General features: G+C 51.2%; 8 protein-coding genes across 8 annotated transcripts; 4 read left to right on the forward strand and 4 right to left on the reverse strand.

Annotated features, from left to right (window-relative positions):
- Positions 1-773: 773 nt before the first annotated feature.
- M436DRAFT_54715 (uncharacterized protein) lies at positions 774-3,737 on the forward strand (the record flags this gene model as incomplete). The annotated part of the gene is made up of 4 exons (XM_013568602.1): positions 774-2,910; positions 3,238-3,348; positions 3,406-3,507; positions 3,568-3,737. 4 exons carry the CDS (start codon positions 774-776, stop codon positions 3,735-3,737), a joined length of 2,520 nt encoding a protein of 839 aa, XP_013424056.1.
- Positions 3,738-4,217: 480 nt separating this feature from the next.
- Positions 4,218-11,000, forward strand: M436DRAFT_54852 (putative Ccr4-Not transcription complex subunit; the record flags this gene model as incomplete). The annotated part of the gene is made up of 3 exons (XM_013568620.1): positions 4,218-4,709; positions 4,765-5,101; positions 5,167-11,000. 3 exons carry the CDS (start codon positions 4,218-4,220, stop codon positions 10,998-11,000), a joined length of 6,663 nt encoding a protein of 2,220 aa, XP_013424074.1.
- A 955-nt stretch (positions 11,001-11,955) lies between these two features.
- M436DRAFT_54528 (Oxysterol-binding protein) lies at positions 11,956-13,233 on the forward strand (the record flags this gene model as incomplete). The annotated part of the gene is made up of 3 exons (XM_013568579.1): positions 11,956-12,015; positions 12,078-12,397; positions 12,450-13,233. The coding sequence occupies 3 exons, from the start codon at positions 11,956-11,958 to the stop codon at positions 13,231-13,233; spliced, it is 1,164 nt and encodes a 387-aa protein (XP_013424033.1).
- A 297-nt stretch (positions 13,234-13,530) lies between these two features.
- Positions 13,531-14,467, reverse strand: M436DRAFT_75729 (short chain dehydrogenase; the record flags this gene model as incomplete). The annotated part of the gene is made up of 2 exons (XM_013568755.1): positions 13,531-14,052; positions 14,111-14,467. 2 exons carry the CDS (start codon positions 14,465-14,467, stop codon positions 13,531-13,533), a joined length of 879 nt encoding a protein of 292 aa, XP_013424209.1.
- Positions 14,468-15,096: 629 nt separating this feature from the next.
- On the forward strand, positions 15,097-16,566 carry M436DRAFT_85025 (kynureninase; the record flags this gene model as incomplete). The annotated part of the gene is made up of 1 exon (XM_013568756.1): positions 15,097-16,566. The coding sequence occupies one exon, from the start codon at positions 15,097-15,099 to the stop codon at positions 16,564-16,566; it is 1,470 nt and encodes a 489-aa protein (XP_013424210.1).
- Positions 16,567-17,391: 825 nt separating this feature from the next.
- Positions 17,392-20,638, reverse strand: M436DRAFT_85026 (putative alpha-glucosidase AgdA; the record flags this gene model as incomplete). The annotated part of the gene is made up of 6 exons (XM_013568757.1): positions 17,392-17,646; positions 17,700-18,273; positions 18,328-18,496; positions 18,548-19,435; positions 19,486-20,466; positions 20,524-20,638. The coding sequence occupies 6 exons, from the start codon at positions 20,636-20,638 to the stop codon at positions 17,392-17,394; spliced, it is 2,982 nt and encodes a 993-aa protein (XP_013424211.1).
- Positions 20,639-21,007: 369 nt separating this feature from the next.
- Positions 21,008-22,345, reverse strand: M436DRAFT_75732 (carboxymethylenebutenolidase; the record flags this gene model as incomplete). Its single annotated transcript, XM_013568758.1, has 3 exons — positions 21,008-21,317; positions 21,374-21,959; positions 22,012-22,345. 3 exons carry the CDS (start codon positions 22,343-22,345, stop codon positions 21,008-21,010), a joined length of 1,230 nt encoding a protein of 409 aa, XP_013424212.1.
- Positions 22,346-23,248: 903 nt separating this feature from the next.
- On the reverse strand, positions 23,249-25,238 carry M436DRAFT_66828 (uncharacterized protein; the record flags this gene model as incomplete). The annotated part of the gene is made up of 3 exons (XM_013568687.1): positions 23,249-23,281; positions 23,452-25,101; positions 25,158-25,238. 3 exons carry the CDS (start codon positions 25,236-25,238, stop codon positions 23,249-23,251), a joined length of 1,764 nt encoding a protein of 587 aa, XP_013424141.1.
- Positions 25,239-26,323: the final 1,085 nt, after the last annotated feature.

Below are 26,323 nucleotides of genomic sequence, written 5' to 3' on the forward strand. Positions count from 1 at the left end.
CAAGGTGTAGAGTAAGAGCAAAGCTTATATAGCTTCTGGCTGGTGGATCACGGACTAGCAAAGGTTTTGAGGAAGACAAAGTCATGTACCAGACATACTTTTCTGGCAGACGAGGGCTGCCGAGTGTAGCAGATGACTCCGCTGATCATCAAGAAGGAACAGTGTCGGCATGACAGGCGTCCAAGGTCAAGAGTGGGAAGTTGGAAGGTGGTCAAGAATAAGATGCTAAGGGACTGCCGGCAGATCGGCATGCACAGGCCAACTGTGCCCCAGATTTGATAGAGAACGCCCTCTACCAGATGCCGGTAAGAGTGGAGACGCAATGCGACTGAAATTGGTCCAGAAACACCGTGGACAAAAGCATCACCGGGTCGTGGTTCGGACCTGATACGAGATTACTCTTGACCGTAATCGATCGCTTCGAGAGGGACAGTTGAAAGGAAAACGGGCATGATGCTGGATTGAACGACAGAGTTCGGCGCAAGGCAAAGCAGCGTTCGCTAAGAAAATGACGATTTGGTTGCTGTGTCGACGGCGTGCAGGTGTTGGATGACAACAATCGCAACTAGCCAAATGCACCCACGTTTCTCCGACCTGGGCTCCATCCATACTTCGCTGCCATACAGACTTGTAGCCAGAACATCAGATACAGGACTGCTTCTGCACGTCACTCAGCGCAATCGTTGATTCTATCGACCATCACACACAGTCGCCATGCCGGCGACACCAGCTTCAGAGATGGCACCTAGCGTGTCGCTCTCATGTAAGTAAACATGATCAAAAATGGTCGCAGCACAAGACTAACGAGAAATCCAGTCGCAAACAACTTCTGGGGCAAGGAAGATGCGGGCGTCGACCCATTGCTCGAACGCATGCACAATGCCAAAATCACCAGCGACGAACTCAAGTCTTTCTACACCCAACGGGCCGCCATCGAAGAAGAATACTCCCGCAAGATCCTCAACCTCGCCCGGAAACCACTGGGCTCCTCCGAGGCCGGCACCTTGCGCATGTCCATGGATGTCCTTCGTGGAGAGCTAGAGGCCATGGGCAAGTCACACCAACACATCGCGCAGCAGATGAAGGGCGAGCTTGAAGAACCACTCTCGACTTTCTCCGGCGGCATCAAGGAGCGTCGCAAGATCATCCAGAACGGCATTGAAAAGCTCCTAAAAACGAAGACACAACAAACACACACGGTCAACAAGGCTCGCGATCGCTACGAGCAAGACTGTCTCAAGATCAAGGGCTATCTCGCCCAAGGCCACATGGTCATGGGTCAGGAAGAGCGCAAGAACAAGGCCAAGCTCGAGAAGACGCAGATCCAGATGTCGGCAACCAGCAGCGAATACGAGCAAGCTGTCAAGGTCCTCGAAGAGACAACTGCCCGCTGGAACCGCGAATGGAAGGCCGCCTGCGACAAGTTTCAGGACCTCGAGGAAGAACGCCTTGACTTCACAAAAAGTAGTCTATGGAGCTTCGCTAACATCTCGTCCACTGTCTGTGTCAGCGATGACGCCTCCTGCGAGAAGATTCGCCTGTCTCTCGAGGACTGCGATGTTGAGAAGGACATTACTGCTTTCATCAAGGATAGCGGTACAGGCCAGGAGATCCCTGATCCGCCCAAGTACATCAACTTCTGCCGTGGTGATATCAACGACAATGCTTCTGATGTCTCGGACGACGCCAATTACTCGGTCGCCCAATTCCAAAGAACCATGAATCCTGCATTCCGCTCATCTTCGCCACAGCCCTCAACCTACTCATCTCACCACGATCCTGCATCTACCCTGGCCCAGGAATTGGCTCTCGGTTCGTCAGTAAACTCGGAAAGATCTCAGCTATCCCAAAGATCTCAGCAGTCTACTGCTGGTGCCCCGCCACCACGCCGCTCTAGTCAGCAAGCTGTGCCAACTAATGCCTACCAAGAGTTCCCCAAGGTGCCTCACAACGAATACCCTATGGATGGCATGACTCAATTCTGCAGACTTGGCCCTCCATCTGATCGCAGCTCCATCCCTAGTCCCACGCGCCCAGAGGATGATTCGCACAGTGAGATCTCCAATGCAAACTCCTTCTCAAGCGTGGAACCTCCGACTTCTCCCATGAAGCAACTCAACGGGTCCACAGTCTCCACTAGCAGTCAACAGGATGACAAGACGCTACAAAAGAGACGAAGTGGCTTCTTTCAAAACCACAGTCCCTTCGGACGTCGTAAGAGCAAGCACGAAAACGTGGCTCCTGCTTCAATCTCGGCCGGTCCGGCTCAGCGTAACACCTGGGCACCCGCTGCCAGACCACAGACTGCATCTTCTCCAGCCCGTCCCTTCGGACGTGAGGCCAAGAATGTTGGCTTTGGCAATGATCCCATGCCTAGTCCTGATCCAGAGCCCGTTGATCCTCGTGCCAACTTCCAACTGAACATCGGCAACAATGTCTTTGACGTTGCAACACCCGATGCTAGGAAGAAATCGGTCGCTGCAGAAGAGCCTAGTGGAGAGCTTGATCCTATTGCTCAAGCTCTCGCCGAGCTGAAGGGTGTCAGAAAGCAAGCCTCAACTCGCGTTTCGGCAGACCGCTATGCTGGCATCCCCACTCCTGTTCCTGGTGCTGGCAGAGCATCTCCATCGCCTCTGATCGCCAACTCTGATGCTCGCGCCGGTCAACGCGGCACTCCACCACCCTCTTATGATCAACCAATGAGGCGACTAGGTGCACCACAGCCTGCATTCACTAGCAAGCAGATGCAGCAGACGACAGCCAGCTACATGACTCAAAAAAGAGATATGTTCAACGCTCCACCACGCAACACACCTTCACAGATGGGCTCCCGTCCGGCTAGCAGAGGTGGAGACCCCAGAGGTTCGGGTGAGATGATGCGCTCGGCCTCACCAGCACCTCTGCGCACAAGTTCACCTGCACCTCCACGTGCTACAAGTCCTCGTCCCAGTACGGGCTATGATCGCAGGTCTCAGCCAATTCCTCAAGGACAAGGCTACCGATCAACATCGCCAAACCCATATGGCGGAGCACCTCCTGGCAGTATGTCAGCAGGAAGACCACGTGCACAATCATCAAGCCCGATAAAGCAGCAAGGTCCTGGCTACAACCCAGCTTACGCGTCTCATGGCAACTCTCCAGTATCGGGCATGCCGCGATCTGCTAGTCCCAACCCTCAGTTCCGTGGCTCGGCGGGACAGGGTAGCAGACCCACTAGTAGCCGTGGCGATCCTGCAGCCATGGCAATGCAGTTGGCCCCAGCAGGTGACCAGGGATATCCTCCATCCTCTCGAGGAGCACCTGGCGGACCTCTGAGACCGACCAGCACATACTATGGAGCAGAGGGTGGTTGGGCAGCGGCATCTTCGCCTCGTGGAGGAGCCCCTCAGCAGCAACAGCAACAAGCACCGCCACAACAGCAGCAGCAACTGAGTACTCGTGTACGCAGCCAGAGCTCTGCTGGACAGAGACAATTTACCAAAGATGGAAGACCGATTCTCCAGTTCTGTAAGTTTGCATCCATCCGTGACCAACGACTCTTGACCTGTAGCTAACACATGATGATAGCTCGTGCAATGTACATGTACCAGGCAGCTATCCCTGAAGAGTTGACATTCGCCAAGGGAGACATCTTGGCCGTTCTGAGATTGCAAGATGATGGATGGTGGGAGGCCGAGGTGGCCGGCAAAGATGGCCGAAGAGGACTTGTTCCCAGCAACTACTTGGTTGCTGCTTGATGATGTTTCGTTTGTGACCGAGCGCTACACTTGTTGCCTTTTCTTTTATACCCATTCTGATGACGTCTTGTCGATGGCACAGGGTGCCTTCCTCTGTCTTTGGTTCCGGTCGTGCAATCAAATTGACGATGTCTAACACTAAGACTAACAACCTGATCGTGAGTCTGATGTTGAGCCTCAAGATGTAACACAATTTCAGAATTGGCTTATTGAATGAGATGACCCCAGGCCTTTAGGAATTCAAGGTGTTGTTGAGTCCGCAAGATGCAAGTGAAGAGCAGAGGAAACAGTCGGTCAGGGTGGTACAGCGGACTTGAGGTCCAGTGAAGCGGGCTTGGCGTGCGTGAGATGGCGCCAAGCATGTAGCATGCTTGACTCTGGCGACACATAGTTCATAGTTCGACATCCCAATCAACCATCTTCAATCACCCTCCCTCTGACAGCGAGCAGCAGAGACTGATGGACGGGTAGTCGTCACTAATGAGCTTCCCCTCGTCCAAGCACACGCAACATCTCGCCGACACCCAGTCTTCGCAAGCCCAGCAGTCGACCTCACGCGCCTCGAGGCCAGCACGCCGCGGCCTTCCTCCCATCTCGACCCAGCATTCGTCTGCCGTCAACTCGCCTGCCACGCGCCATATTCTTAGTCGCGACTCGTCCACTTCATCGACGCCCTCTGTACTGTCGCCCACCCAGCAGCAGCAGCAGCAGCAGCAGCGGTCCATCTCGAGTGGGGTTGTCTCTACACCCACTTCAGCAACAATCCCGCCAGCTCCCCAATCCGCTGGTAGGAGATTCGCGAGATCTAACCAGCAGCCGCAGTCCGTCTCGGCCTCTCCAATTTCGGCTCAATCGTCGGGCGTGCCTTCTGGACAATTGACCAGCTTGGTCGTTACTCAGCTGAACATCCTGCTGAGTACACTCAAGAAGGACGATAAGAAGTGGGAGACACAGGCCGAAAAGATTCAGAAGGTATGCGCCATATCGAGTGAGCTTGTCTTGTGCATAACGACTGACTCGATTGCAGTTGGTGGATGCGCACGGAATGGACGTGTCGACAACGTATTTCCGGAGGCTGTTGCAGAGCAATGCTCCTCTGATCTTCTCATCAAACCAAAATGCACAGCGCTCAGCAAATGATAGCGGGAGCTACCCGCTGCTGGCCAACGAGATGCAGAAGTTGACGCGCCTGCCGTCGCAAGCCGCAAAGATTGCAGATGCTCTCGACACCAACTCGGATGGCGACCTCTTCAAAGATTTCGACCTATCGACCTTCATGGACCACTTCAGACTAGACCCCACCGCAAAGGTCACTCTGGCGCTAGCCTGCAAGGTCGTCTCCAAGCAAGACATCAAAACAAAGGGTATCTCGCTCTACATATCTCCACCCATCGCCATTTTCAATCTTCACTGCTAACTCACGTCCCAGCCGACGCCATACTGAGCAACAATTACTCGCCCTTTCTGGAAGCCATTGCGAACCCCACCGCCGACGACATCAGCTCTTCCTTCCTGTCCAGCATTCTCTTCCGTCTCATTCTCGACCCCCCGCGGCAATGGAACAAGGATGCTCAGGATCACCTGCTCGGCAGCTTGCAGGAACGCTTCGTAAAGCTTCGCACATACCCCTCGAGCGAAGTTAGCGCCTTCATTGCCTTCATGGACCTGATTCCTACCAACACCGCCCTCGTCCGCCCTGTACAAAGGGAAGGGCCAAGGGCTACATCCTCGATTGACAGCTGCAAAGAAGTCCTGGCTAGAGTCGACCAGATCTCGCCGCAACTCATCGCTGTGGCACTGGCGTATATGCTCCTCTCTGATGAGTCTTACGACATCGGCGCTTTCGTTTCCGCCGTCCGCCAGCACTTCCAGGCTCAACACATTGATTGGTATGCCGTTGTGAAAGCATTTGACATGGCTCTCATGCGCATCACCAAGTCGCAATTCCTGGCACTCTACAATGCTTTGCTTCCTATCGCCCGCGAGACTGACACCTTCGACATCCAGTGTCTGTGGGGCGGTGCCTGGACTTCGACCAACGCTCAGCTCTCCTTTGTTACCGCCTTCTTATCTTGCTCGCCTCAGGAATTGGACGCCTCTCAGATCCCCCGTCTGCGTGCTGCCTTTTCTATGGACGAGTTTGCAGATGCTTCCGACGAAGTCAAAGCTTACGCGCAAAAGGCCGTCAGTCACCCCATGGTGTCGCTGGAAGCTACAAAGTTCCTGTTCCATGTCATCTTCCAATCACAGGACGCATACAACCAGGCGCAGAATCTCGGAATCCCTGAGATCGTCATCAACGCAAACACAGACATTTTCGTATGTGCTGCCTCCGCTTGCGAGAAACCGTGGGCCGCCCTTCAGGAAATGGCTCTCAATCAGCTTTTCCGTCCCTTCTTCCACAAATCGCTCCCGAACTACGACTTCGTTCTGCACGCGCTCTGGAAGCACGACAAATCTTGGTTGGCTAGCAAACTGGTCGAAGCATACAACGCCGATCCGACCCTACTGGCTGTGATCTTCGAGCACGCTCGTCAACATGGTTGGACAGATACTCTGCTTCTTATCACTAACGAGTTTGGACTGGACCTCGCTGCATACGGACACGGACAAGGAGAAGTTGATCTGGAAGTCTGGGCTCAAGGTCATCTTGAGATATCGCCTCAACAACTTGCTGGAGCTGTCGTCACCTTTCTCAGAATAAAGGCCGAAGATGAACAGTCAGTTCAACGCGACCATCCGCATCAATATGTCCCTCTGAAGGTCAAAACCGTCTACGCTCTACTCAACGTCATTCATGGACATCTCAGTGACGAGGAGATTGGCGCCATCCAACGCGTCTGTCTCCAAGTTTACCCTCGTCTGATCAACTATGGCTACAAGTTCGACAATGTGATCGACGCAAATGGCGAAAATGGCAACTCTCTATCCGAGGACGCTGATGCTAAGATGCAGGAGCAATACAAGATGATGTACAGCAACGAGGTGGATCCAAGAGGCATGATTGAGCGCCTTCAACATCTTAAGGAGTCCGAAGACCCTGCCGACCAGGACCTATTCGCTTGCATGATTCATGGACTCTTTGACGAGTACAACTGCTTTGGCGAGTACCCACTCGAGGCCTTGGCTACGACCGCTGTACTGTTTGGTGGTATCATCAACTTCGGTGTACTCTCTTCCCGCGTTACCCTCGGTGTTGCTTTGTTCATGGTTTTGGATGCTGTTGCCGAATACGCTCCAGAGGACTCCATGTACAAGTTCGGTCTTCAAGCTTTGCTTCATTTCATCAATCGCCTTGAAGAATGGCCAAGCTTCTGTAATCGCCTAATTGCTATTCCTCATCTACGCGGAACAGACGTGTGGACTAAGGCTGAAGAGGTCGTGCGCCGCCAGCCTGGTCTTGACCTACGTAGTGGTGATTTGCAGCCGGAGCTCTCACTTCCCAATGGCAATTTGGAAGATTTTGTCCTCGAGTCACAGTATCCTGCCTTCCGCAGTATCCATGCTGAGGCTCCGCTCAGACCTGGACTCTACGAAGAGCCCGACGAAGAAACTTCAGACAAGGTCATGTTTGTCCTCAACAACGTTTCCAAGCACAATATCGAGGAGAAGTTCAAGGATTTGGAATCTGCTCTCGAGGAGCGTCACCACCAATGGTTTGCCAACTACCTTGTCGAGGATCTCGCCAAAGCGCAACCCAACTTCCAGAGTCTCTACCTGCAGATATTGACAATGTTTGATGAGAAGATTCTGTATGCAGAGGTATTGCGGGAGACGTACAGCAGTGTGTCCAGAATATTGAACGCAGAAGCAACCATGAACAGTTCTCAAGATCGCACTAACCTGAAGAACCTTGCTACTTGGTTGGGCATGCTTACTCTCGCTCGCGATCAACCAATCCTCCACCGCAATCTCTCCTTCAAGGATCTCCTGATCGAAGCCCACCAGACCCAGCGTCTAATCATCGCCATTCCATTCACCTGCAAGGTTCTCTCTCAGGCCAAAGACTCGAAGGTATTCAGACCTCCGCAGCCGTGGTTGATGGAACTCATCGGCTTCCTAGTTGAGCTTTACGAATTTGCTGAACTCAAGTTGAATCTGAAGTTTGAGATCGAAGTCTTGTGCAAGGATTTGGGTCTTGACCACAAGGTGGTCGAACCAGCTTCGATCATCCGAACCCTACCGCTTCATCTGGAAGGCGAGCTTCTACAACAGTACCCGACTGACACTATGGATGGCTTTGGTGATATGCATCTCATGTCATTATCTAAAAGAGCTCCCAGCGAACGTTTCTCTTCCCAGGATGTTCTCAAGTCTCTTCCCGATCTCGGTGCTATGCTGAACTACCCTCCATCCTCTGGCAGTATCTCTCATGCCCAGCTCAAGAACATCTTCCTCGAAGCTGCCCAGCGTGCCATTACTGAGATTATTGCTCCGGTTGTGGAACGTTCGGTCACCATTGCTGCCATCTCGACATCGCAGCTCGTTGAGAAAGATTTCGCTATGGAATCGGACCCGGAGCGTCTCTCTTCGTGCGCTCACAACGTGGTCAAGGCACTTTCCGGAAGCCTTGCCCTCGTCACCTGCAAGGAGCCTCTGCGTATGAGTATCTCGAACAACATCCGCATACTCGCAGCTCAAAACTTGCGCGAGCCTCTTCCTGAGGGCTCCATTCTTATGTTCGTCAACGACAACCTCGACACTGTTTGCAAACTTGTTGAGGATGCTGCCGAATCTCAATCCATGGCAGAGATTGATGCACAGATCCAAGAATCTATGGAGCGTCGCAAGAGACATATCGAGCAACGCCCAAGTGAGCCTTTCAATTTCCCTGCGGTCAGCCGATGGGCATTCTTCATCCCCGACCCATACAGACAGGAGCCAGGTGGCCTGAACCCACAACAACTGGCCATCTACGAGGAATTTGGCCGTCAAATGCGTCTACCTGCCGCTCCTCACGCCAATGCAGTTTCCCAGGATAACACCCGCCAGCTGCAAGAGCTCACCGACAACTACTTGACGAATCTACCCACCCCAGCTGAAGCCCCAGCCATTCCTCGACAAGGACAGCAGCAGCCTCGTGTTACCTCGGCTCAAGACCAGACCAATGGTTACATGAACACAAACGTCGTGATAGCACACGTGTTTGAGGCTTTGACTGAGCTCCAGCGTGTTGCCCACGAGGCATCCGAAGAGCACATCAACGAAATCGGCCCCAACTCGCCGGTCCGTGAGGCATACGCACACTTGATGCGCATGATTGAAAGCTCTCCCGACAAGGAGCACATAGCTCTGCTGACCGTTCAGAGAGCCACGGCATTTGCCTATACTAAGAGTGAGACCCGTCTTGAGATCGAAGTCTTTGTTGAAGTCTTGAACCACCTTTGTCTTATTTCAGTCACGACGGCTCGAAACTTGACCATCTATCTGACATCTATCAACGATGACAAGGTCTACAATGGCCCTGTCACAGTGTGCTTGCTCAAGACGGGCCTGCTTGACATCCATCACGTCGATCTGCAGACTTCGCAAGCGATTATGCAGAAGAAGATAGTCGCTATTGAGTTCCTTGGCGCTCTCATTGATGAGTTGCTGCTTAGCGAGCACCCAGCTGCTCTCCGTGCAGACTTTGTCCTCTCCTTTGGTGCACTTGGCCAGTGGCTTTCCGAGGATTCCAGCGTGGATCTGGGTAGGGACATCATCAAGAAACTCCAGGATGTGTCCAACGGCGCACCTCCACCAAGTCCTCCTGCCTCTGATAAGCAGGATCAACTTGAATATGTGTTTGAGGAATGGGTACGTCTACAAAGACCTGAAGTCCCTGAGCGCTACATGGTGGCGTTCATCCAACAACTGCAGAGTCGTAGTCTACTCAGCAACCAGGAAGAATTCTCTGCATTCCTTCGTGTCTGTATTGAGATGTCGCTCGACTCATTCGAACGTGAGGCACTTACATACGGTAGCCTCGACCATGCCTATGTCCACGTTGATGCTCTTGCCAAGTTGATCGCTTCACTCGTCGCATACCAGAGTGAAGGTGAAGGCGTCCTCTCAAACAGCAAGACCGACTACCTCAAGGCAATCCTTGGTTTGCTTGTTTTGGTCATGAATCACCACCAGACATCGGGTACTGTTGATCGCTTTAACGATAGGATCTTCTTTAGACTCATGTCTAGTATCTTGTGCGAACTCTCGTCGTTTAGAGCAACCCTGGGCGACGACTACCAGGACCTTATTCTTGTCTTCGGCAAAGCCTTCCTGGCATTGCAGCCTAGATTCTTCCCCATGTTTACCTTCTCCTGGCTGGCACTCATCAGTCACCGTATGTTCGTGCCTGAGGTCATGAGATCTGTGGACAGAAAGGGTTGGGACATATACCTTCAGATTCTCCAAGTCTTGTTCAGCTTCCTCGGTGACTTGGTTAGCACTCAAGAAATCTCGATTCATGCGGCAGAATTTTACCGCGGCGTTTTACGAGTCCTTCTCATCTTGCAGCACGACTTCCCAGAGTTCCTTACTGAGAACCACATGCGCCTCAACAGCAGCGTGCCTGCTGGCTTGCTCCAGTTGCAGAACGTCATCAACTGCGCATACCCTTCTTCCTTCCAGGAGCTGCCTGACCCATTCACACCAGGCCTCAAGATGAACCGCCTGGAACAAGTTCGTCAACTGCCAGAACTTCGTGGTGGACTTGAGGACGTCTTGTCTGACGCGGGTATCGATACCGCTATCGAGAACTTGCTCAACGGCAAGGAGATCAAGGACGATGACATCAAGCTTGTCATCAATGGCATTGACAATGAAGGAAAGCCCGACGCTCTGATCACCAACGCGTTGATTTTGCAGATTGGCAACACTGCGACCGCAGGGTCTTCAGTCTTCTCACCCTCAGCTACTCCTAGCAGGGTGATTGAGCGTTTGCTGCACGAGTCGCGCCACGAAGTGCGATATCAACTCCTCAGCGCCATGACCAATCAGATTCGTTACCCTAACGCACACACCCACTACTTCTCGACTGCATTGCTTCATACCTTTACAGTCAGCTCTGAGGATCTTCAACAGCAGGTTGCCAGAGTCTTGGTCGAGCGGGTCATGAGCTCCAGACCCCACCCTTGGGGATTGCTTGTGACTGTCCTGGAACTTGTCAAGAACAACTCATACAACATCTGGGAACTTGGCTGGATGAAGGCAGCACCGGAAGTCGAGAGAATGATGCTGAACGTCGCACACAGCTCTGGAATGGCACAGAGTCCACGTGCTTGATCTAGGTTTCGGGGGAATCTGAGCAAGACGTTGGACATTGGACCATCAACACAAAAACAGCAATGCTTTGCAAAGACACGTGGATCTACAGATGTGCTTTGGGGAAAGCAGGTCTGAATGATTTGACATGATCTTGGTTCAGCATTGACAAACGACCTGATATGCACAGCATGACAGGCATCATTCATGGCGATCGCTCGGCCTTCAGCAGCCTTTTTCACTTTATATTCTATCCTTTCTGTGTATAATATTGGGAAACACAATCGATCAACAACAAACGGAGTGGTAGCCATATTTCTTGGCTTGGGGGTTATTTGAATCGCGAAAAAGAGCATTAGATGGCGGATACGGGGCGAGCAGGCGCTCGTTTATTTCAACAAAACAGAGAAGATGGAAGAGTGGTTTAGATGGAACAAACTACGATGATGACAATGATTGAAATGCCAGATTCAGTTCAAATAATGGAATGGAGCTTGACGGGAGTGTTTCTGATGGTTCTTGGTGACTTGTTGTTTATCATGACGGGCTGGGTAGAGACCTCGAAGGAGGTTGGTACCTGGTAGGCGAACAGGCACCTCGGATAAGTGTGAGGCTGAGACGCCAAGCATGACGACAGTTGGGGGAAGTTGGACGATGGACGATGGAAATGGGAGAGGCGACGGTGGTGCGAAGGGCAGTCGCAATCGAACCATAGCTGCAGCATTTGTCTTGTCTACCAGAAGTCCTGCTTGCATATCCCTTATCTCGACAGCCGTCATACAGTGTCATCTCAGTGCAGCGCGTACAAATCACCCCTGCGAACGGCTCCCAAAAGCTTCATCATCGACGTGACGCCAGCTTCGTAATTTGGCCGCATCGCAATCACCCCTCATCCACCCTCCGCGTCCTCGTGTCTCATCAACCCGTTCTCCCACAACATCCCACACCACAACCCTCGCCCAACCCCCATTACATCATGGCAGAAGGCTCAGCTGTTCCCACTGCCAGCAAGGGCTCCTGGGGTTCTTTCCTCAAGGTACTACAGCACTCCTCTGTTGTGCCTCTCTCTCGACTCTGTCCACTGACGCGCGGATACAGTCGATAGCCTCTTTCAATGGCGACCTTTCGTCTCTCACCGCTCCTGCCTTCATTCTGTCGACAACCTCGCTCACCGAGTTCTCGGCATACTGGGCCGAGATGCCCTCAGTCCTGGTCGCTCCCGCTTCCGAAGCCGACAAGCAGAAGCGCTGCATGCTCGTCTTGAAGTGGTTCCTGAGCACTCTCAAGCAACAATACACCTCGCGCAACGAAAAGCTCGGTAGCGAGAAGAAGCCCCTCAACCCTTTCTTGGGCGAGTTGTTCTTGGGCAAGTGGATTGACCAGGCCGGCACCACTGAGCTCGTCAGCGAGCAAGTCAGGTGTGTACAACCCTGCCACTTCAAACTCCGTCTTTTCTAACCAAAATCCCAGCCACCATCCCCCAGTCACCGCATACAGCATCTGGAACAAGCAACACGGTGTCCGTCTCCAAGGTTACAACGCTCAGAAGGCCTCTTTCGGTAGAACCATCAACGTCAAGCAGATTGGTCACGCCGTTCTCCACATCGACCAGTACGACGAGGACTACCTGATTACTCTCCCCGCTCTCCACATCGAAGGTCTCATCACCGGTTCGCCCTACGTTGAGCTTGAGAAGAGCACTCACATTGTTTCCTCCACTGGCTACACCTGCAAGATCGACTACAGCGGCAAGGGCTGGGTCAGCGGCAAGAAGAACTCCTTTACTGCAACCATGTACCCCAACGGCCGCGAAAAGGACGTCATCTACAACGCCGAAGGTCAATGGAGCGGCAACTTTGTCATCAAGGACACCCACAAGAAGGTCGTCGAGTCTTACGATGCCTCAAAGATGCAGAAGACTCCTCTTACCGTCGCCCCTGTCGAGCAGCAGGATCCTCTTGAGTCGCGCCGCGCCTGGTACAAGGTCGCCGAGGCCATCAACCGTGGTGATATGGACACCACTTCGGCCGAGAAGTCGCTCATCGAGAACCAGCAGCGCGAGTTGCGCAAGAGAGAAAAGGAGTCAAACTCCGAGTGGCAGCGTAGATTCTTCAACCGCGTGCCCAACAGCCCGCGCTTCGACGCCATGATTCACCAAGTCCCCGGCGGCAGTCTCGAGGCCGACAAGACAAACGGTGTCTGGGAGTTTGACCCTGCCAGAGCCAAGGCAGCCAACCCCAGCTACCAGATCTAAGCAGAGCTTGTCACACAGGGTGTAAATAACGCAGAGGACCAAGAGGTCGATGCAATCTGGCAAAGCTAGAGAATGCCGAGAGTGGAAGAAAGAGAGAGTGGTATTTGGGCATCCGTTTTTCTTACGTGGCTATATGGCAAACTATTGGGAGGTGTTTTTCTTCTTCTTCTTTTCTTCCCAAGCATTCTCGTAAACAGAAATACATTACTGTTGAACCAAAAACACAAGGTTACCTAGACAAACTGCTGTCATGACCGTTCCATACATGGTCGACCAACCACACTATTGTCGACCTGCTTAGATGTTGCGTCCACCAGTGACACTGATAGTCTGACCAGTCACGTACGAAAAGTATGGACTCACAACCCCCAAAATGACACCAGCAGCCTCGGTGGCCGTACCAGGTCTGCCTAGAGGGATATCCTTGAACGCACCCACACCTTCCTCCCTCCCCTTCTTCTGCGCCTCAGGGATACCCAAAGCAATCTTTTCACCATCAGGTGTAGTCACGAATGCACCTTCCTCCTTCGCTGCCGTGAGTCTAGTAGCAATGTGGCCGTATGCGACTGTATTGCAGCGGACTCCGAAGGCAGGTCCCCATTCTTTTGCGATTGTCTTTGTCAAGCCTGTGACTGCGGCTTTGGCGGCTGCGTAGTTTGCTTGTCCTGCGTTGCCGTGCAGGCCTGAGGTTGAGGAGATGTTGATGATGTTTCTGGGGGCCTTGTCTTTGACGCGGAAGTATGGGGCGGCGTTGCGGATGAGTTTGAAGGGGGCGGAGACGTGGAGGGACATTATGGTATCCCATTGTTTGTCTGTTGTCTGTTTATCCTCTGGTCAGATAGATGGTTTGGAGAGATGAGGGAGGGAGGCAATGTACCTTGTGAATAACACCGTCCCAGGTGAAGCCTGCATTATTGACGATGATATGGATTTTGCCCTCGCCAAACTCGGCAGCCTTCTCCACGAGGGTCTTCAGGTAAGCGTCATCCAACATATCTCCCACTACTGCCAATGCCTTGCCGCCATTGTTGTTGATGGCATTGGCTACGGTGGAAGCTTTCTCGGCATCGATGTCTGAGATGATGACTTTGGCTCCTTCGTTGGCGAAGAGTCTTGCGGTTTCTGCTCCGATGCCTTGGCCTGCTCCGGTCACGATGGCGACTTGGCCAGCGAGCAGACCACGAGGGTAGTTGAGGTGGGAGGCGATTTGGGAGATGCGGTCGTTGGGTGCCATGGTGTGCTGTTCTTGGTATATGCTGGAATTGGAGAGGGAGGAGAGGGAGATATCCTTGTTTCCAGGTGAGGAGACCTACCTTGTTGGAAATGCCGAGGCTAATTCGGCGATGCACTTGTTCAAGGACATGATGTGTTCTCGAGTACTGCAAAGCTTCGGAATTATCGGTATCCGTCTTGCTGTGGTTCTGGTTCACTCCTCTCGGGTAGCACATGAGCCATACCTAGTAAGTCCTGTGAGGAAAGGTCAATTGGTAGCAAGATCAATGTCGTTGACGGAAAACACCCGATGTCGGAAAAACGTGGGGAGAGCTGTCATGACGTTGGCATCATTGTTGATCTTCAAGGTTCACAATCGGCCACCCATTCTGATTGACCAAGGACAAAGTTTATCATCTTTCAATCATCCTGAGGAAAGTGCAGAGCAACCAACTTCTGTACAATCAAGCAACAAGCGAACATCGCCGAAGATAGGACTAAAGGAATTATTTCCACCTGTTAATTTCTAAGCACGGATATTTCGGCGGCACGCTTTCATCTCCAACTTCACTTCGGCTTCTAGACCACAATTTTGAGGAACTCACAACTGTTTCCAATATACGCAACAGTCATTTGCATCTGTTCTGAATCATGACGGATCAAACCAAGAAAGCGGTGGATCTTTTCAGCGAGGCGTACGCGCGATCACAGGATGAACAGGATCCGCTATCATCCTTCCGTTCGCAATTCATCATCCCAACAATCTCAGACCTGCACTCCAAAATCCTCGTACCAACGTTTCAAGACCAACCACAACAATGCACCTACCTCTGTGGCAACTCACTAGGGCTGCAACCACGCCTCACATCACAATACCAACAGCATTACCTCCACACCTGGGCAACCAAAGGCGTATATGGCCACTTTACCGAGATCGAGGACTCAAAGTTGCCACCTTGGTTGCATGTTGATGATGATGTTATCGGAGATATGTGTCATGTTGTGGGAGCCAAGAAGAATGAAGTTGCTGTCATGCAGACCTTGACGGCGAATTTGCACTTGGCCATGGCCAGTTTCTATCGTCCCACTGCTGAGAGATGGAAGATTATCATCGAGGGCAAAGCGTTCCCTAGTGATCATTACGCTGTCGAATCGCAACTTCTGCATCACAACAAGGATCCGGCAACCTCGATGATCCTGCTCGAGCCAGAAGACCCAGAAAATCCAATCCTCAGCACGCGACAGATTCTCGCCACTATCGACAAACATGCAGATCAAACAGCTCTTCTGCTACTACCAGGCATCCAATTTTACACTGGCCAGTTCTTCGACATCCCCACAATCACTGCTCACGCACAGAGCAAAGGCATAGTTGTTGGTTGGGATCTGGCTCACGCAGCAGGAAACATGCCCCTGCAGCTGCACGACTGGAACGTCGACTTCGCCGCCTGGTGCAGCTACAAGTACCTCAACTGCGGTCCCGGAAGCATCGGTGGACTCTTTGTCCACGAACGTCACACCAAAGTCTCTACTGCATCATCCTCATCAAGACCAGACTACACACCAAGGCTCAGTGGATGGTGGGGCAGCGATAAGAGCAGCCGCTTCGCAATGGAGAACCTCTTTACCCCCATCGCAGGAGCAGGAGGCTGGCAACTCTCCAACCCTTCGGTAGCAGACATGACAGCTCTACGTGCTTCCCTCGACATTTTCAACAAGACCTCTCTCGCAGCGCTAAGAAAGAAATCAGTCGCCCTCACCGGATATCTGGAGAAACTTCTTCTCGCAAGCACGGATGTCAAAGACTGCTTTTCCATTATCACACCTTCGGATCCTGAACAAAGGGGCGCACAGCTATCTGTTCGTCTTTCACCTGGTCTTCTGGACAACGTCATGCATGTGTTGGAAAACAAAGGTGTGGTCGTAGACGAGAGAAGGCCGGATGTCATTCGTGTTGCTCCTGCTCCGCTTTACAATTCTTGGAGCGATGTGTTGAGGTTCGTGCAAGTCTTCAGAGAGGCTTGTAAAGACGCATCGGATAAGAAGAATCAAAAGCAGACAGAGGGCTCAGTGATGGTGGAAGGTGGTAAGGATGACAAAGGTTGGAGCGAGGTCAAGTAATTGCCTATACTTGATTGTCCCTAGATTTGCGGTCATTGTGGACAAGACAAAAACAAAGCTTCAATCGCTACATTCAAATGCACTGCTCATACATTCCTGGGAAAGGGCATACGCAAGCGACTTCATTTTCTGACTCAACCTTTTGCGAAGCAACGACCATGACTTGGCATTGACCCTTCGTAGACAGACTGGCAGTCCTCTCATGGAAATATAATTAAGAACTCAAGGATTCACAACCACAGCACTTTGCAAGTAGAAATGGCTACGTAGATCGATCTCCGCCGGCTTCATGAAGTCCAAAGTCCCGCTATCTGCAATGGTTTCCAATTTCTGGCTTACTTTTTCACGGTCCCTGGGACCTCTCAGACCCAACGGCAGCTCTCCGGGCCGGGAAAAAACCAGTTGTTCAGTAACCTTTCTGGAGTCCAAACTCGAGCGCGAAAGTGGGATATGGACTTGGATTCGGTATTGAGGCTATCATCATGGTTTTCTTCCTTGTCTGTAGTTCTCTAGCATTCCTGGAACGGCAGCACCTGGAGACGAGTTGTGCAAGTAAAGGGCTTGGTAGCAGCGAGATAGAGTGCAGCGTATGATACTTCTCAAATACCACTGCGATCTAGAAAATAAAGCGCCTGTCACGTACTTCTTGATACTTAGACCTCACGTGTTTCAGCGGCCATGAAGCAAGCTCTTCGCCCGACACATTGATTAGACATCGATACATATGAGTGCTTCTCAATTACCACGACGGTATTGCTCTTCTCTACTAACTACTGCTAGTGTCTCCCTAAATACTTGATCATCAGACACTACCGTCTAGCTATCTCAGTAAATCAGTTGAAGCGTCAGATCACTCTGCCACGCTCCAGCTGTCGTCACACCCTCAAGCCCTGTGATATAAGTCACGTTACCACCATTCTTGACTACCAACACAGAAGTCTCACACGCAGCACCATCAACATGAAGCTTGATATCCCTAGGCAGAGCCAAGGCTCCAGCGATAGTGATATTGGCAAGCGGGATACCATCTTCAAACGCACCAGTTACCTTGGTAGACAAGGTATCGTTGGCGAAGGAAATCTATCAAGCAAGGTCGTCAGTTTAGTTGGAAAAGGCGAGACGGATGCACTTACCTCGACATTCTTGGTTGCGTTTTGAACAATGTTGATGCCGTCGTCGAGATATAGTTCTCCGTTAGCTGCACCATCCTTGTCAAGCGCGATGAGCAAACTCCAAGGACTCTTTCTAGACATCGCAGTCGTGTTCCCAGCTTTCTGAATGGGGATGATGTAACCGCCTCTCACGAAAATAGGTTGATGTTCAATATGCGCGCTAAGCGTCTTATTCTCTCCAGCTGCGACGTCGACCTTTGCGAGAGTATACCAGTCATACCAGATTGTTCCGGTAGAGACGCCAGGGAATACGCCTTGCACCGATGTGGCGAGGGGAGCGAGTACGGGTATTACGAGCAAAGCAGGTCCACTCATGAATTGATTATCGATGGCTTTGAGTGATGCGTCTTCGGGGAATTCCCAGGCTAGAGCTCGTAAGACAGTTTCGCCGGCGACATTGGCTTTGTGGAACAAGGTATACGTGTAAGGGAGGAGGCTGTAGCGGATGTTCATGATGCGGCGGGTTGACTCGGTAGTAGTTGACCAACGGTAGGCTTCTTGAGCAATGGTGTTGCGGTTGTTGTGATTGCGATACCTAGAGTAAATGTCAGTGAGGATTCTTCAGTCGCAGGTGGGATGAGCAACTTACATCGGGAACCAAGCACTCAGTTGCATCCAACGTGTACACAGCTCCATGTCTGCGTTGCCGTTGAAACCACAAGTCTCGACGCCAAAGTATGGGATGCCGGCGATGGAGAACTGCAATGCTTGCGAGATACCGAAGTACATGTCTCCCCAATTGGAGTTAGTATCGCCACCTGTCGGAAGTCAGCATATGTCAGCTTGGTATGTCTGTGATCAACCCTTACCCCAGTGACCAGCAAAAGCACCACTTCCAGCAAAAGTGCTTCTAGCCATGAACCAAGGCCTCTTACCTTCGTATACTGCAACCAGAGCGTTATACGAAGCATTGGCGCTCAAATGGCCATACAAGTTATGCAATTCATACTCAGTACTGTTGTAAGGACCATTCAAATGAGTAGCATTAGGTGCAATAACCTGCTTCAACAGACTGTGACCAGGCAAGAAGTTGTTGATGGCGTAAGGAGGGAAATTGAGGTTTCTGACCCCAGGAGTGGCCAATGTACGTTCCAGGACAGGGGAAGGCGCAAGTGTCATTGATGGGTAGGCCAACATCTGCAATGCCCTCGATGCACTTGCTGAAGCAGCCTCAGTCGCATTCGTGACGTTGAACATCTCCGGGTATCGGTAATCGACAGCAATATTCGTGTTAGGGTCTCCAGGCAATGCGAAAGGCACATGCACGGGATTCAAGCTGCGCTGATACTGTCCACAGCTGCCAGTACACCAAGAGGTGGGATCACTGACATCGAGCCAGAAACCATCGAAAGCGAGCGTCTTGCGGAACTCGGCAAACTGCTCTGTCCAAAATTGCTGGGCTTGAGGGACTGAGAAATCGGGCCAGACGCTGAAGCCATTCCACTCCATGCCGTAGTAGAGACTGTCGTTGCCGTTTCTGATGAAGACGTCAAGCTCGTTGCCGCGGTCAAAAGGTGGGTAAGCATCACTAGCGTTTGTAGGGTCCGGAGCGTAGATGTTAGGGTCCAGGATAGGCAAGTAGTATTGACCACGTGCGTGTAGCCAATCCAAGAATACTTTTCCTTCGTCTGCTGGGTAGTTTGCATTATGAGTAAAGTCTCGGTTCAAGTTCAGGTAGTCCAAGTCGTTCATGATGCCTATCCCTGTTAGCAATCTAAGGGATTGAGTAGTCTTAGTAGCCACTTACCTTCCAGCTGGATGCCTGCCTCCTCATACAACTCAACCACATCTCGAAGGTTCGTCCAGTTCAGGTATCCCCAACGACATTGGTGGAACCCAAGCGCCCAGTAGGCCTGCATGCCAGGTGTATTGACGATACCCACCTGATATTGACTTATGACTTCCTTAGGCGATGGACCACTAAGAAAGTAGAACTCAAAGCTACCACCTATAGTGCGGTAAGTGATGGTATCCTCTCTCAACAACCACTCTTGTCCATGCGCGTTGCGAGCATAAACACCATGAGAGGTCGAAGAACCATTCCCATAGCGAGTCTCGAGGTAGACTGGATGTGTGCTGTGGCCATTGACATCAGGCAATTGATCATTATCGAGGTTGTACGCGTTCCAGAAGGTTTGCGTATAGTTGTTGCCCAATCTGAAACTGTGGAAGGCTTCGGCGAAACCATAAACGTTGTAGTCTGGCACCATCGAGGTGACAAGCTCGAGGAACTGGTCTTCGAAGATGATCTTCTTGCCGTATGTGCTGAAGATGGTCTCGCCAGACCCGACCCGGGTGACCTCGAATTGGAAGCTAGGATCGTTGCTCCAGGTAAAGGCTAGGTCGCTAGTGGTGTTACTGGAACCATCTTCCATTCCCGGCTTTGGAGTGAATCGCTCATCGAGGATGTACAGCGATTCGTTGTGAGGAGCAAGATATTTGGGAGTGATGCTGACTGCAAGTCTGCTCTGGTTCTGATACTGGACAGACAGCACAAGGTCCTGGATATCATTGCCGTACACGTTACAAGGTGTACCGGCCAAAGTCAGATCGGCCTGGAGTCCTGAATTGCTTTGTTTCACATTGGAAGCCTTGTAGCCAGGACACACATTTTGTGCATTTGGAGCAGCGGCGTCCAGAATATTGGGAAGAACACTGGGTGCATTATTGTATGAAGATGCTAGGGAGGGCTGTAGCGGGAACGCTGGAGGGTATTGGGGTTGCTGAGCTGTAGTGCAGAGTGTCAGAAAGGTTGCAATCGCATTGAATATCACACACCATTGACTAGTGTGCTTAGCAGCACTATGGATGCAAGAGAGGATAGCATCTTGCCAGTCATGAATACAAAAATCTAGGGCGCCCGAGGCAAGTCGGAGTTGCTGGGGAATATATGTATCCATGTTCGATAGATGTGCGTAACGTCGTGATATGGCTTTTCACGCGGCTGGTATGCTCGATAGACATTTCCATAAAGCTTCCCATCACAGATCTCGATCTTGCCGACTGTTGTAAGGAAAAATAAGCTCCTCCTCGGCTTGTCTCTTGTAAGTAAACGTAGAATTGGAAACACAGCACCCAAAATTGACTTTCTTCCCCGCGCCATGCCATCATGGTGCCTGGAGATCTGCACGACAGCACCACGGGAATATGCGGGGCTATCTTGGAGCAGATCCGATGACAATTCTATGCTTCCTCTCGACCTTGATCGCAATAGTATGGATACTGACTGAACCAGGACTGCTTGACAGCGGGGCCAAACAACCATATCCTCAGTCATCAGCTTCGCGTATAGCGAACTTGAACATCTGGTTTGACTCTACAGAAGACTCATCGACCAGCTTTTCGGCAGTCTCGACCCCGGCCGCTGGTACCTTGTACTCGAAGTGTTTTCCCGGAGCTGCAGTCCTACCCTCAATCGGATATGTGAATGGGAGATACTCAGGCAGCAATCCCAGCTGTACAAGAGCAGTAGCTTGATCCCACGCGATGTGTTCATGATACAGTCTGTCGCCTCGAACATTGACAATGCTCGTGAACGGCAGACGGCACTTTTTGGCTGTTGGCGGTATACCGGGTAGTCTGATAACAATGTCAGTAAAACGATCAGAAGATGACCAGTATGGCCAGAAACTTACAGCCAGTCAATCTCCCTATCATGAGTAAAGCTGAAGATGAACTCGTCAATAACCCGATCGATGCCCACAGTTCTCGACACCAGTTCCAACGACGTATCTTGCGGATTGTTGAACACAAAGTGATCACGGTAAAATTCAGTCAACTTTACTCTCCCAATGCCTCCAGTCAACGTAGGTATATGATTGACATAAGGCTCTTGAACCATAGTAGACATGGTTTTGTCGACAGCTCTCTCGCCGAACTCATATAAACAATGTTCTTCCCAGATTTCCTCAAGATCAAAGTATGGGCCTCCTAGGATTGGTTTGAGGAAGCTGAGGGTACGTGTATGTGAGACGGATGCCGAAGAAGCGTTGAAGTCCTCGTGTGCAGGAAGTACAAACGAGGGCTCAACGTTTGGGTAGTAATACGTCTTGTTCTTCTTGGATGCATCCTTACTGATGGGAATTGGTGGGTTTCCGGGTCTGTGATAGAGTGTTGGTTTGGTGGTTTCTAGCTCTGTTGAGCCAAAGACGACTATCGAAGCTATGTCTTTGGACACTTCCAGCGCGCCGACAATGTCGGTGTGTGATGAAGATAGGTAAGCTACTCACGATCAGTACCAACATATACATACACTATCTTGAGATGAACTTACAAATCAATCCAAACTTCTGACTCCCATCAAAAGCAGTATGATCTTTGATAAACGACAGGGTATCGGTCAGGGTCTCCTCAAAGCTCTTGCTAAATTCCCTCATATCAATCCGCCCAACAAGGAAGCTCTCCTCTGCCCACTTCTGTAATGGCGGCGGATCAATGCTCTCTGTCGAAGCCTTCACCGCGGAGTCTTGATCAATCAATATAATCAATCCTGGACCCTTGCCCGCCCTCGATAACGGCGGCTGGAGTGTTACAGAAGGCGCGACCTTACTGGCAGGCGCCGATTGAAGCGATAGCGGCTTGTCACTTTCTTGCTTTGTTTCAGACATAGCGAATGCTGATGACAGAATATGGAAGTGTACAAAAGAGGTGGATGAAAGGACACTTCGCATTGCAATAGAATGACGACGAACCCGTGTCGGCTACTCGACGCCGATCATTGCTCGATCTGGAGCGATATAATAATTTTCAAATCATCAAGTACTACGCATCTGCCCGCCGTGGCGTAAAGATAGAAGTAAGCCGGAGACAAAAGGCGAACTTCTGATATACTCCCTGCTTAGGTACAGAAGTCTCTGACGCGCATAGGTGTAGAACTATACAACACTTCTGAGAACGCAGAACAGTAGCGTCTCTCAAATCGCCGTATACAACGCTCTTCTCCACTTCATGGCGACTACTACCGCTACTGTCGTTCTCAGCTCCTATCTTTCTTAGCTTCAAGGAGATTTGAATCATCGTAGAACATAAAGAACCCTTGGATCATAGAGACCCCTCACGCTATTGCCAGGAGGTAAAGAGGGAACAAGAGAGATGGAAGAGGAAAGTGAGAAGACATGGAGGAGAAGTGATGTTAGCTTCAAGGTGAGGTGCACATATCCCTCCCATGTGCAAAGTCGTGTTGCGCGGATGGCCATGAAATTGCATAGTCTTATGAGTTAATGTGGGGCATCCCATGAGAGCTGATGTATCATGGGCTCTCTGTGGACTCTGCTACAGTCTGAACAGGACTGTGCATCTTGATAGCTTCTAGTTCCGCCTGTGTTTGTCGCGGGAGCAGTGTGGGAGTGACAACATTCACCACATGGGGAAGATGTACCTTTATCTGTTAACATATTTTCCAGGTTCGGCCTGTGTCCTGAACCTGTATGAATTGCTGAGATATTAAGAGTCTCAAAGGAGGAATGTATAGGCGTGTGGAGTACCATCGCACAAAGTTGAATATGAAAAGCCTATATGGCATCGAAATTACTGCTTTTGAGTATCTACAAATGTATATGGTATCAAAATGAACAAGTTAAGTAAACAAAGCGTCGTTCGAAGTCATGCAGCAGCGCCAATTTTTGGTGAGGTTCTGAATCAGACCTTGAGAGAGAAGCAAGTCAGAACAAGACGGACTCTTTCACAGTTCATGCTGAACGGAACGACGACGAACCTTGCTGCTTGCACTGCTTCCCTCTTCAGGACCGAGACCTTTGGCGGCACCTGAACTAGGCACTTCTGTGACAGACTCATGCTCACTGCTGGCGTGATCCACCATCTCGTATGGCTTCCAGAAATCCTTCTTTCCCTTGGCAGCGCGGACGACCCATGGAGGGAAAAGTCCGCCGTCGAGTCTCCAGGTCCATGGCTCCTTGAATTGCTTGTCTTGAGGAACGACTTTGCCTCCTGAGACCTTCTCGATCATGTAGACAGTGGTGTTGATGAGGATGTAGGACATAATACCAGCAATCAGACCATAGGCAATTGAGTATGTGAAAGGCATGGTGGCAATGGTAAGGAAGGCCGGGATGGCATCGCCCATGTACTTCCAGTTAATATCGGCAGCGGATTTGGCCATCAGAGAGCCAATGATGATAAGCGTACCACCGGTAGCCCAAGGAGGAATAGAAGCGAAAATAGGGGCGAAGAAGATAGAGATGAAGAAGCAAACACCGGTGACCATGGCTGCAATACCAGTCTTGCCACCCTCGGAGATACCAGCACCAGACTCGATGAACGCAGTTACAGGCGAAGTTCCGAAGAGAGAACCGATCGAGATACCAACGGCATCAACCAAATAGGCGGTAGCACTGCCCTCGAAGTCCTGGGTCTTCTCGTCCATAACGCCAGCAAAGCGGGCCATGGCGTAGAGAGTACCAGTACAGTCGAGAATATCGACGTAGAGGAAGGTGATCAGGGCAAGACCGAATTGACCACCGTGAGAACTTACGTCCCACTCCTGAGCGGCGAGAATGTTTTTGATAGGGCGGAAGGTAACAACGTTCTTGAAGAAGTCGAAACTGCTGTCACCCAACTCGGTATGGGGGAAGTAGGTAACATCAGTGCCACGAGGCCAGGAGATGATTGAAACGAGCAGGATGCCGGCAATGATTGCGCCCTTGACACGGAACATCATAAGGAAGACGGTCAAAAAGCCACCAAGGAAGATACCGATCCACATAGTGGGTGATCTCATCTTGTAGCTAGGATCGCACATAAGGCCGTCGTTCACAGTAAGGTACTGCGATGAACAGCCAGCGATCTCGAGAGGTGTGGCCGAGGCGCCAGTGATAAGACCAACACCAGCGCTGTATGAGAATCCAATGATCGTAAGGTAAAGACCAATGCCGACACCGGTAGCCAGCTTGATCGAAGTGGGGATCGCACGAGCGAGCCATTGACGGATACCCAGAAGGGTCAGAGCGACGAAGAGAAGACCTTCAACAAAGACTGCGGTTAGGGCAATCCTGTAAGGAACAAGGCCAGTTCCGTTGAAGCCAACAACGGTGTAGGTGAAGTATGCATTGATGCCCATACCAGGTGCCAGACCTAGAGGCAGGTTCGCGAACAAGCCCATGGCGAAGGAGGTCAAGGCAGAGATGGCAGCAGTTGCAGTGACCAGATCACGACGGATCTCTTGCTTGCAAAGGTTGTATGTGATATCGGTAGCGCAGGCGTCGAGGCTGGTAGGAGGACAAACACAGGTACCGCCAGTGTCTGAAACTACAGAGGAGTTGACGGCGATGATGTATGCCATAGCGAAGAAGGTAGCGAGACCGGCGCGAACCTCGGTGAAGAAGAAAGATCCATCACGCGAACGGTGCTATAGAGAGGCGATCAGCTTAAGGATATACAGATTTGACCAAGAGTAATGCTAACATGACCAGATCCCTCAAGTCTGAAGTACCTGCCAAATGCTGACTTGGCAATTGTTTGGTTGGTCTTGTGAACCCAACCCATCTTGACTGAGATAATTGAAGCTGAGGAACAAGCCAGTAATGGTGAGCGCGTGCTCGAAAAAGATGTACTCGGATGATGCTCAAAAGAAAATGTTTACAGGGCTCGGGTAACATTTTATTCCTAGGCCCGCCATGGCCAAGAGATAACTTTGTCTCGCACCACCACGCGAGCAACTGAACGATAAGGACACCACGGAAAAAAAGGGTTTCTGTACGCGGGAAGGAATCTAGAAGGCGTTTCTTGGTATGCCAAACGCGTCGCCAAGGTCTTGGTAACGATTGCTTTTGCAGCGGTGTCAGCGTGGTTACTCGCCTATTGACTCATAGCTTTGGTCATGTCAGATAGGCGCCGCGAATGAATGCCAGCAGAGCATAGGTGCGACCCTTGATTGGGCAAGTGCAACTCGTTTTTACGAATGGTGCTTGAAGAAATTATTTTCGTTGTGCCTCAATGTTGTTTGTGCGCGCCTGTGCCAAGGAAGGATGGGATCCACTGACTCGCTTTGGTGCTGGGTGGAAGGAGGACGACGGCTAGGACGAAGCAACACCTTCATCGTCAGCTTCTCAATGGTATACATGATCTTTTACCATGTATATACGTCCCCAGGTTACAACTGACGTCCAAGTGACCCCACAATAGACTAGTGGTAGCCATCATGGTACTTGTTCGTCGACATCTCCGTGCGAGGTGGAGCCCCAATGCGTTTCGGCGGCCTCCGATGATGCTTATCACGCCCTCAAGCTTCTACAGGATCGCCACGAGGTGCTCTATCTTCCTTGGAAGAATATACTATAGTCCGAGGCCATATCTGACTTTAAAGGAGTCCTTGGCTGTTCTGCCTTATCTATGCGTGTCGTAGTTGTTGATCGGAGGCGGCCGGCGGCTTGAGAGACGCTGGTGCTGTAACCCTTTTGAGCAAGAAGTATCTCCATGTGATATGCTTGCAGTGATCATCTACGTACAACCAATCAGTGCGAGTACAATCGGTACAGAAGAGTGAGAAGACTGACAGAGGGTAGAGGATGACATTGAGATCAGCCAACTACTGCTTCGCTTGGTAACCAATATCCAGCAGTATGCCAAGA

This window comes from Aureobasidium namibiae, assembly GCF_000721765.1.
Source record: "Aureobasidium namibiae CBS 147.97 unplaced genomic scaffold scaffold_18, whole genome shotgun sequence".
Taxonomy (NCBI): domain Eukaryota; kingdom Fungi; phylum Ascomycota; class Dothideomycetes; order Dothideales; family Saccotheciaceae; genus Aureobasidium; species Aureobasidium namibiae.